The 12,596-nt window shown below is 34.2% G+C and overlaps 1 protein-coding gene across 1 annotated transcript in view; it reads left to right on the top strand.

The window, feature by feature from the left end:
* CFAP299 (cilia and flagella associated protein 299) overlaps nt 1-3,362 on the top strand; it is a 701,860-nt gene extending 698,498 nt beyond the window's left edge. The window contains exon 10 of the mRNA XM_032149141.2: nt 3,190-3,362. Coding sequence (XP_032005032.1) covers nt 3,190-3,285 — 96 coding nt within the window. The 3' untranslated portion in view covers nt 3,286-3,362. The remainder of the gene's footprint in view (nt 1-3,189) is intronic.
* The last annotated feature ends 9,234 nt before the right edge of the window (nt 3,363-12,596 follow it).

Genomic DNA, 12,596 nt, shown 5'->3' with positions numbered 1-12,596 from the left:
TCAGACTCAGGTATTATGAATTAAGGCAAATAAAATATATTTCCAAAATTTGCTCTTCATTTTGCTTTTTCATATCACTGCAATTTTCAGGGAATCCATGAGGACAAAACCATTTTTATATTAATCCTCAAATGTTATTTCTGTTAAAGCTTCAATATGTTTGTCATTGCTATGATCAAATGAAGCAGTAACTATTTTTAAAGTTCTCAATTTCAACTTTCAATATGGAAAATATTAACAGTTATCAACTACATAAGTGAAAGATTTTAGGGTCTTTGGTAAGTCCCAAGATTGTACAAAGGTTCTGAGACGGGGAGAATCAAGGGAGGGAAGCCTGAAAACCACTACTCTATATATCCCCACTATTATATACTACTACAAAACCACTACAATAGGACAAAACTATTTTCTCTTCGAAACACAAAAGGACATAGACAGCGGTATCAGTCTGTCCCTATTCTCACAGTGTAGTCTTAACTATTCATATTAAAAGGACTTTTACCAAAGCAACTTCTATTTCAGGAAGAAAACTAGGGGCTGATAATTAAGAATTGTCTATCTTCCACAAACATTTTAAAAGATGAGCAAAGTTTATATTGCAACTTTCAATAGCCACACACATACCTTTTTAAAGAGACAAAATTAATACATTCATTAACAGGACCCAAAACAAACACAGTCTATAGGATATAAGCAAAAGTATATAAGCTTAAAATTATGCCTAATAATTAGGCATCAAATTTGCGGTCTCCTATCTTAGTTAGAAATCATCTATATATCAAGCGAGTATTCATCGTATAATTCAACTTAATATCAGTCTAAGGTTATGTGTTGCCTAAGGATCTTGGGACCTATATTCAAGCTGACTTGTTAAAAGAAAAAAAAAAACCACAATTACTGTTGAAATAAAGTTGTCTGAATAATGATTCAATTTAGTTGAATATAAATTCATAGTTTTCATTATCTAAAATATTGTGTAGGCATATTGTTAGTTAGTAGACCTAAGTAAGTTTAAGAAAAACAAACCCAAGTAGAATAAAATGTTGTTTATATTAAACCTAACGCTGATAAATCATAGAACATAGCTGCTTATTTTGAACCAAAATTATTACATTAGTCTTGTTTACCAAAGATTTACTGTGATTATGTGAACTTAAATTTTAAAAACATTTCTGAGTTTCTGTAAAAATAAGTTATTAAGTATAGCACAATTTAAAATACTATAACTTTTAATTTCCTAATTTTTGGAATTTTATGAATATTTGATTTCTATAAGAATGTAATTATATAAGAACTCTATAAGCCAATCAGAACAGAGATTCTTTAGTTTAGGAGACATTTTAACCTAATTCATTACCCTCCAGAGAGAGGAAAATATTATGCACTCATCCAAAAAGAGATAAAGGTCTTTCTAAATTATTAAGCATCTAGACACACAGACACAAGACTGCTTATAACTTCAGATCTAAGTATTAGCCACATATCAAAAGTAAACACAGGAAAAATCACCAGTTCGTATATCAGAGCATTGTACTTTTTCCTGATGGGCGCAAGAGTCTTAATTTGAGCTCAAAATAGACAAATAACAACCAATAAAAATAAAATACTTTAAAAAAGATTATTGTCTGTCACACAAGGGGCATAAATCTCTGTAATCCATTAATCCATTTACAGAAATAACAATGGCCAGCCCACGATGTTCTGAATCACTGCTGTCACCAGGAGGAAATAATATATCAATTGTAAGAGCTCCAAAGACAAAAATAAAACACAAAAATAGCCAAAAAGGAAAATATAGAAAGAAACAGAAGATCTGCAAAGTTAAATTCCTATTGCTACTGGGGATTTACCTTTGGGAGTCTGGGTTTAAGTCCCCAGGGGTACAACCTTCTCCAGCATGTAGGTTATTCATCTATAAGAGGAATCCACTGACTATTGGCAGAAGAACCTCCAAAATATTTACACGATAATTTTTAAAGGGGTGTAAATAACTCTCATGCAGCTATAACATAAATGTTCAAAAGATTTCATTTAATTCATTAATTATAGAAGGAACCAGTAAGATATTATAACCAGTTCAAAGGAGAATTCAAAGAGCAGAAAGATATCTGTATAGGGAATAAGGAAAATTGAAATTAAAATAGCTGCAAAATAGGTCTCTATACAGGGCAATGATGAATTGAATTCCACTGGGCACAATTATTTTGCATCTTTGTGGGCAAGATATTTTCCATTATTGTCAGTTTTATACAACTTGAAGAGTTGTAAAATAGCACAAAAATAATAAAAAGCAAAACTAACTTAGATGGGGGCACAGTCAGGACACCCACTTTTTGTTTAGTGCAAGAAATTAAGTACCATATGGAAAAGGCAATACCAAAACTTCTCTTTATCCTCAATTCTAAATTTCTAATTATCTCTTCTTAGAAGAGAGAGCAAATAATATCACTCTTTTCTACATCAAATATACAAAAGGCCTAGTAACTAAAATTTTCTAATTGTACATACTGTGCAACTCTTTTAGAATCATTTTTTTTCTCCTCTGAGCATCAGCTTTACCCAAACTTCTTTCTTCTCCCTTATCAATACCACATTAGCAAATACTTATTTCCATAGAGGCTTTCTAGAAACCTATCAGTATGATAAATTATGCTAATTTTTTTAAAAAAGATGAAATCCTTTTAAAAGGTTATAATTTGAAGGAAGAAAGAAAAGCAGATCAAATAGTTTTTAAAGTGATAAGAAAGATGCTTTATATAAAACCCACCATGGACAGGCACTTCACTGGTCTAAATCAATCCCAAACTTGAGACATTTTATTTAACAAACTTGAAATCAAGATAGGATTCTTTTTGAATTATTACCCTGAAGTCACATGTGTTTGTAAAGTCTTTCGCTAGGAATTCTGAAGTTAGTGACTCATAGGGGCTCAGTAAAGTCTAGACAAGCATGAGCCTGTGACACTGCTTTGATCCTGGGCATTTTCAATATCACAACCCAGGGCCTCAAAGCTCCTAATTGGAATTATGATCACTCCTGAGAAAAAGACTAGGGGGGAAACATGTATATATCTCCGTGGAAACAAACTTGCTAGTTTTGTTTTCTACAATATAAAGCAAAATAATAATAATAATAATAAGGTCAAGTATTTGTATAGACTTGACTAACAATGTAATTTATGTATTTTAGGCGCAGCCAGGTGACAACTCTACTAGAATCCCTATCCCGACAGAACTCTACATACAAGCTGTCATTTTTGACCACATTTCCAGAAGGAAGACTTAAGTACCAACATGTTAATTTCCTAATAATTTGCTAAATTTAAATAAATTCCGTAGACAGAGCAAATTAGAATAATAAATGAGCCCTGTAGCTGGAAGGCAAATTAGAACAATAAAGGTAATAAAGAAGTTAGAAAGAATACTGCAATATTGATTGTCTTTTTATTATACAGATAGCCTCCAAGCTGATTGCAACATTTCATGGGAGAGAATTTTGGTGCTATTTCAAAAAGATACAGAAATTGGTGACTATTATGTAGCTCAGAATTAAAAAAAAAAAAAAAAGTTTCAGATCCACTATTGCTAAATCGAATGGACCAAGCTTTTGCCATATGGCAGTGCTGGCTGCTAAAATCATTGAATATTGACTGTTAAGGGGTCCCAAATTGGCATGCAAGGTTTTCAGTAGTACTAAACAAGTAAGTAAAATCTGCAATATCCCATGAAATGATGCATAAAACGAACAAAAGTGTTTAATATGCATATATGCTTGGATAATATGAATCCTATAACAGCGAAGCTGAGGAAATGAAATCTAAAGGAAACTAGAAGATATTAGAAAAATCAAAACTTGATGATAGAAATAAGCACTTTTTCCTAATGTGCCCTGCAGGTGGCTTTTGTGCAGAAAAGATATTATTTGAAGGCCACTTTTTATTAAAAATTAATATTTGGTGCTTCCTCTTCTTTTTGCCCATTCAATTTAATTCCTTTATTTTTAGTGTTTCAAAATATTTTTTATTCTTTATTTTATATTTTAATTATTTTTTATGTATTTTTTAAAAATTATTATTATACTTTAAGTTCTAGGGTACATGTGCAAAACGTGCAGTTTTCTTTCACAGGTATAGGGGCCATGGTAGTTTGCTGCACCCGTCAACCCATCATCTATATTAGGTAGTTCTCTTAATGCTATCCCTCCCCTAGCCCCCCACCTCCCAACAGGCCCCAGTGTGTGATGTTCCCCTCCCTGTGTCGATGTGTTCTCATTGTTCAACTCCCACTTAATGAGTGAGAACATGCGGTATAGTTTGAAGTCAGGTATCATGATGCTTCCAGCTTTGTTCTTTTTGCTTAGGATTGTCTTGGCTATGCGGACTCTTTTTTGGTTCCATATGAAATTTAAAGTAGTTTTTTCCAATTCTGTGAAGAAAGTCAATAAGAGCTTGATGGGGATAGCATTGAATGTATAAATTGCTTTAGGCAATATGGCCATTTTCATGATATTGATTCTTCCTATCCATGAACATGGAATGTTTTATGTTTTTCCATTTATTTGTGTCCTCTCTTATTTCCTTGAACAGTGGTTTGTAGTTGTCTTTGAAGACGTCCTTCCCATCCCTTGTAAGTTGGATTCCTAGGTATTTTATTCTCTTTGTAGCAATTGTGAATGGGAGTTCACTCATGATTTGGCTCTTTGTTTGTCTGTTATTGGTGTATAGCAATGCTTGTGATTTTTGCACATTGATTTTGTATCCTGAGACTTTGCTGAAATTGTTTATCAGCTTAAGGAGATTTTGGGCTGAGACAATGGGATTTTCTAAATATACAATCATGTCATCTGCAAACAGAAGCAATTTGACTTCCTCTCTTTCTGTTTGAATACCCTTTATTTCTTTCTCTTGCCTGATTGCGCTGGACAGAACTTCCAACACTATGTTGAATAGGAGTGGTGAGAGAGGGCATCCTTGTCTTGTGCTGGTTTTCAAAGGGAATGCTTCCAGTTTTTGCCCATTCAGTATGATATTGGCGGTGGGTTTGTCATAAATAGCTCTTATTATTTTGAGATACGTTTAAACAATCTTGTACTGAGGCAATTAGGTGGGGACAAGACGGTGGAAATCTGCTCAGGTGTGGGGTTGGTAGAGCCCAAAGCAGGAAGTCGCAGTTCAAATGCGAGGGTGTATTCGTGGGGGGGGATATGCCAGATTCCAAGCAGGTTGAGTGGAGTGGTGTTACATTGGAATTGGGTATATCAGGGTGATCTCTTAATTTTCAGTATATACAATATCTAGAACAGATATGGAATATATATCTGTGCACGTATAGTCCCTCACTCTGTTCACTGAAAGAGCCTGGGAGCAGCCACCCACCAATATCAGTGAGCATACCTAATGCCCAGATCTCAGATTCCTAACACCATTTTCCACCAAAAAAAATCAGGGATGGGGATCATTGAGAAAACAACTAATTTGGGGGCTGAAGCAGGGAAAATACAAGAGTCTGGAATACTTTGTTGTGCCAGAAAGTAAAAAAGTTCTCAAAAAACAAACGGGATTTATCAAAAGGATCACAGAACTCAGTGTGAAGAGTACCCACTGGCCAAATATGGGACCATTAGGGCAACAAAATGATGATAAATACAGAGATAAAGTAGGAAACAATGAGTCCATACTGATCCACAGACATGAACAAATTGAATGTTAGATAAGAAAGAGGATATTTACATAGTATCCACAAAATATTTATTAATTACAGAGAAAACAATGGAAATAGCTGGAAGACACCACTTTTAGCAAATGATCAAAGAAAATATCATCAGTAACGAAGCAAAATGAATATGTGCCCTAGCAAATAAGATTCATCTCTGAATCAATTTGTCAAATAGACATTTTAAATTGGAAGAGCAAGACTCATCTGATGCAACAGGGGAAGGTAGCATCCCTTTTGTAATAGTACTTCCAAAGTTGCATAACCTGAATCTAATCAAAAGAAAACTCAGGCAAACCCAAATCCAGAGATGTTATTCAAAATAACTGGCCTGTAATCTTTAAAAGTGTCAAGATCATGACAGTGAAGGTAAAAAGGAAGAACTGTCCCGGTCTGAAGAAGGATAGAGAGGAAGACATGACAACCAAATACAAGACATGATTCTGAAGTAGATCCTTATTCTATAAAGGGAATTTGGGGGCAACTGGTGAAAATTTAATTTTTCCAGTTGGTGAAAATTTAAGGTTCTGAAGATTAAATGGTAGTAATATAAGAATATTTATTTCTCAATTTTGATGATTGTATTGTGGTTAGATTTATTTCCTGATTTTGATTATTATATTGTGGTTACGTAGTAGAATGTTCTTAAATATAGGAAATTACACTGAAGCATTTGAGAGTCCAAAGGGGATCATGTCAGTAGATTATTTATAAATAATTCATGGGAAAAGGTCTTGGTGGTATACCTACAACTTTTCTGTTAGTCTGAGATGTTTTGTGATCAAATAAATGTTTGACTTATTAAATTTATAAATTAAAAACCCTAGTTTCATACACTTTATAATGTATAAATTTTATTATTCTGTCTATAGATTTGACCAACTTTTAACAATCACTTTTATGGGTCCTTCTATAGTTTAACTAAATTCCTTTGAAAATTTTAAATTTTAATTATAAACTTTATTGTATTTAATTTTCTAAGAATTTTAAATTTTTACCTAAAAATAAGCCTTCCCATGCATTTAAATGACTATTATAAATCTAATAAAATAAATATAATGACCCTTATGTTTGCCTAAAATATTCCGGTATGGCTTCTAAATGCATAAAATTTAACCTTAAAATCATATCTTCATAAATTATTCAGTTATCATACTTTAAATGGGAATAGCAAGGCTTATCTGTTAGATATTCTACATTCTAATATGCCAGCTTCTCTAAAACGTAACTACTTATTTTTAAATAGAGATATTTAAAATTTTTCAAATATCAAACATATTTACAATTTATTCCTATATTTAATGCTAAGTTTTAAAGCACTAAAAAATCAATTATATTATTACAAGTAATTTTTATATTAGCCTCTGAATTGAATTTACTGATAGTAAATACTAACTGGAGATTTAAGTTGGATTATGAGATGTATTAGTTTGCAAGGTCTGCTCTAACAAACTCCCACAGACTGGTTGACTTAAACACAGAAATGTCTTTTCTCACAGTTCTGGAGTTTGGAAGTCTCAAATCAACTGTCAGTAGGTCTGGTTTCTTCTAAAGCCTGTCTTCTTGGCTCACTGATGGCAGCCTTCTCTGGCTGATGCAACAGGGGAACGTAGCATCCAGATGTCCTCACATGCTCTTTCCTCTCTGAGCACATCCCCGGTATCTTTCTGTGTACCCAAATTTGCTCTTCTTACAAGGACACCAGCCAGATTGGATTAGGGTCTACCATGATAGCTTCATGTTAATTACCTCTTTAGAAGCCATATCTCTAACAGATGAACATATAGTTTTCAACATATGAGCTTTGGACAGACAATTCAGACCATAGCATGGCATGTGGACTACAAACACCCAGAACACTTCCCCATGATTAGACTTTCATGGCCGATACAAAGCCAAGTCTAAACCTCTGAGGATTCCAACATCATGCCTTTCAAATTAAGGTTGTCTTGTCTAAGTGCCCTGGATTCAAATTTTGTATTATCTAATACTCTTGTCTGATTTGAGTTTTTATCACCTACTGAGGTTGACTGATAGTCAGTGAGTCTATGCGTGGTGTCATTCCATTTCTAAATTGTTTTCATATTCTTTCTATTGGCCAGGCCAACACTCCTATAAAAGACTTCAATGGCATCTGATTGTATGGAGCATATCTCTCAAGTCTTACCTTGCCCTGTTGTCACAGTTCTAACATCACACTAATGCAACTATTGGAACTTGGAAAGTCCTTTTATGGAAACTTATTGAGGAGATTTCCACCGAGTAAAGAAGAGAGAGCAATTAGGGAACCGTTATGAATGAGTTCAGGTACACTAAGAAAGTAATTTTAACCTGAAGCTAATGGTTTAATGCAGAACCAAGGAAAGGGGACATGTGAAATATACGTGATAATCTGCAAAAAGAACAGTGGGCCAAAGAGACAGGACCTAAGAATGAGCTAGCCAACAGAATGGAACAATGCAATAAAGAATAAGTACATTAAGAACCAGACTATTTGTTAAGCTGAGTTGGTAATTGGCCACATTACCTTATCTCTCCATACTTTGGCTCCTAAAGGTCACTTCATATTCAAAACATCTATGATTCCTCCTTGCTGTTTTTTTTAATATATCCATAGACTCCCCCAGCTGAAGAGACTAGCCTAGTAAGTTAGGTGTGAAAGGAATATGTTTGTATTTCAGGAATAATCACAACCAAAGACTTGAACACTCAGAACTCCTTGTCTATATCATTAGTCCTGAGTTCTTCTCTATGCAAATTTACTCTTTCTGGAAAACAGCCTTGTGTTTCTCTCAACCTTCTGTTGTCATGGAAAATATATTCTGAACAATTCTAGAGTCTCATACTCTTTCCCTCTCCCTCTCCCTATCTCCCTGCCACTATCCCTCCCTCTTCTCTCCTTCCCCCAACCCCAACCACTTTTTCCCAAGTCCAGAATCCCCTAGAAGGAACATTCAACTCAGCTTTGCATTATTTGAGATTTTGTTTGTTTGCTTGCAAGCCACAAAAAAAAAAAAAAAAGAAAATCTCACACATTGAAACAGAGATAAGGTACAGGAATCCAGAATTGAAAACTGAGACTTGAGAAAGAAAGAATACAGAGGAATTGAGGAAGCCTCTCTGTCAAGCACTGCCAGTAATAAAGCTGAGCTCCAACTACTCCCCAGTCCATGTATGTAAATCCCACATTTTGAATTTTCAGGAGAGGAAACCTGATTGGCCACACTAGTATCCAGTTTTCCTTCTTGGATAAATCAGCAATGGTCAGGGTCAGATGGTTAGAACATAATAACTAGAGGTTCGTCCCTGTGTGTCAAGGGCTATTTCCAGAGAGAGGGAAATATTCATGAGTTGAAAAGACATAGAGAGAAATATCTAGTATAAAATCGCTGGAAACTTGTACTTTGAAACAAACTTTGCTAAAATTTAGTAAGTGTGATGTTGACTCAATTTAATGTTAAAATTTTTACTGGGAAGGATAATTCTTTCGTAAGTTGTTTTGGGTTATTTTAGATATTTCACCAGGAAGGAGTGTCAATGTTTTCTTCCAAAAGCAGTTTTGTTAATCAATTAAAACTATTTTTATAAATAAAATTAAGTTATATGATATGCTTCATATATAAATTTTAAGATGTATTTCAGTTAAAATGCATCTTGAATGATTTATTCAATAAATTTCTCAAATTGGTGTGCTTGTATATTATTTGGAAGTTTTGCAACTCTACTTATGGGAACACATTCTATGTGTATAGTTTTTTCTTCCCCTCCTAGCCAGTAACACTTGATTTATGGACACTGAATATTGAATTTCATGTAATTTTTAAAATTTACAGACTTTATTTTTTATATCAGTTTTAGGTTTACAAAATAATTGAGCACAAAATACAGATAGTTTCCATATGCCTTTTCTCCATTGCATATTCACACAGATTCCTTTAGTGTTAGCAACTTGCACAAGTGTGGCGTATTTGTTCCAACTGATGAACCAGTATTGAAAAATGTTAACTAAAGTCCATAGTTTACATTAGGGATCACTCTTTGGGTTGTTCAGTTCTATAGGTTTTATCATTTTTTTCTTTTTTATATTTTTTTCAGAGACAGGGTTTACTCTGTTGCCCAGGCTGCAGTGCAGTGGCACAATCATAGCTCACTGTAAACTTGAACTCCTGGGCTCAAGCGATCCTCCTGCCTTATTCTCCCAAGTAGCTAGGACTACAGGCATGTGCAAGCACACCTGGCCCAGTTCTGTCGATTTTAACAAATACATGCTGTTTTGTATCCACCATTACAGTATCATACAAAACATTTTCACTGCCCTAAAAATCACTTTTGCTCCACCTACTCATTCTTCCCTCCTTACCCTCTTAAACCTCTGGGAACCTCTAATGTTTTTACTGCCTTTTTAGTTTTGCCTTTTCTAGAATGCCATACAGATGGAATCATATATGGCACCTTTCACTTAGCAATATGCATTTAAGTTTCCTCTGTAAATTTTCATAGCTTGATAGCGCATTGCTTTTTTTAATCACTGAATCATATTCCCTTGTATGGATGTATGACAGTCTGTTTATTCATTCACCAGTGGAAGGAAATCTTGGTTGTTTCCAGGTTTTGACAATTATCAATAAAACTGCTATAAACATTTGTGTCCAGTGTTTTTATGGACATAAGTTTTCAATTCACTTGGGTAAATATCTAGGAGCATGATTGCTGGATCATATGAGTTAGCTTTGTAAGAAACTGACAAATTGTCTCACAAAGTAACTGTACTATTTTGCACTCCCACCATTAATGAATGAGAGTTCCTGTTGCCCCACTTTCTGATCGGCACTTAGTATTGTCAGTGTTTTTGAATTTTAGCCATTCTCTTAGTTGGGTAGTAGCATCTTATTGTTGTTTTCATTTGCAATTTCCTGAAGACATATGGTGTTGACCATGTTTTCATATACTTATTTGCCGTCTCTGTGTCTTCCTTAGTGAGGTATCTCTTTATGTCTTTGCCCACTTTTTAATTGGGTTGTTTGTTATTGTTAAGTTTTAAGAGTTTCTTTGCATATTTTGGATATGAGTCCCTCATCAAATGTGTTTTAGAAATGTTTTATTCCAGTTTGTAGCTTGTCTCTTCATATATAGTTTTTTAATGCCATAGTTAATGGATTTATTTAAAGATCAATATTAAATTGGCTTTTTCCATATTATAGAAAAGTATTTATGCAGAATTTGCATTATCTGTTTTTTTAAGTTTGACATAACCTTCAAAAGTAAAGCCATATGGATTCAAAGCTTTTCAGAAAAATAATATTTTTATTTGATATAAATTTATATTTTCTATTTCTTGAGCCAATTTTGAATATTAATTTTTCTCAAAAATAACCTACTTATTTGAAATTTTCTAATATATTTTTATAGAATTGTATAAAATATATTTTATAATATATTCCCTCAGTACTTTTTGTGGTATCAAATTTCTAATCCCTATTTTAAAAATATGTATTTTATCTCTAAGAAATACCATTCTGGACACAGGCCTTGGGAAAGATTTCATGATGAAGGTGCCAAAAACAATTGCAATAAAAACAAAAATTGCAAATAAGATTATCAACAGAGTAAACAGATAACCTACAGAATGGAAGAAAATATTTGCAACCTGTGCATCCAACAAAGGTCTAATATCCAGACTCTATAATGAATTTAAATTAATAAGTAAAAAACAACCCCCTTAAAAAGTAGGCAAAGAACATGAACAGAAACTTTTAAAAAGAAAACATACATGCAGCCAACAATCATATGAAAAAAAATACTCAACATCCCTAACCGTTAGAGAAATGCAAATCAAAACCATAATGAGATACCATCTCACACCAGTCAGAATGGCTATAACTACAAAATCAAAAAACAACAGATGCTGGTGAGGTTGCAGAGAAAAGAGGACACTTATACACTGCTGGTGGGAATGTGAATTAGTTCAGCCATTGTCAAAATCAGTGTAGTAATTTCTCAAAGAACTTAAAACAGAAGTACCATTCAACCAAGCAGTCTCCTTATTGGGTATATACCTGAATGAATACGAATCTTTCTACTTTGAAGACACATGCATGTGTATATTTCAACACTATTCACAATAGCAAAGACATGGAATCAACCTTAATTCCCCTTCAACCATAGATAAGATAAAGAAAATGTGGGCCAGGCGCGGTGGCTCAGGCTTGTAATCCCAGCACTTTGGGAGGCCGAGGCGGGCGGATCACGAGGTCAGGAGATCGAGACCACGGTGAAACCCCGTCTCTACTAAAAATACAAAAAAAAAAAATTAGCTGGGCGTGGTGGCAGGCGCCTGTAGTCCCAGCTACTCAGAGAGGCTGAGGCAGGAGAATGGTGTGAACCTGGGAGGCGGAGCTTGCAGTGAGCCGAGATTGCGCCACTGCACTCCAGCCTGGGCAACAGAGTGAGACTCCATCTCAAAAAAAAAAAAAAAAAAAGAAACTGTGGCACATATACATCATGGAATACTACGCAGCTATTAAAAAAATGAGATCATGTCCCTTGCAGGAACATGGATGGAACTGGAGGCCATTACTCTAAGCAAATTAATGCAGGAACAGAAAACCAAATACTTTATGTTCTCACTTATAAGTAGGAGCTAAACACTGAGTACACATGGACACATGTGTCCGTGTGTACTTGAGGATGGAAGGTAGAAAGAGGGAGAGAATAAAAAAACTACTTATTGAGTGCTACGCTTATAACCTAAGTGACAAAATAATCTGTACACCAAACCCCTGTGACACGCAATTTACCTATATAACAAACCTGCACATGTACCCTGAACCTAAAATAAAATCTTAATAAATAAATAAAATAAAATTTGTATTGTATCCTTTGTTA

The sequence above is a fragment of the Hylobates moloch genome, unplaced genomic scaffold (assembly GCF_009828535.3).
Source record: "Hylobates moloch isolate HMO894 unplaced genomic scaffold, HMol_V3 SCAFFOLD_2, whole genome shotgun sequence".
Lineage (NCBI taxonomy): Eukaryota > Metazoa > Chordata > Mammalia > Primates > Hylobatidae > Hylobates > Hylobates moloch.
This window is presented reverse-complemented; position numbering and strand designations above follow the sequence as displayed.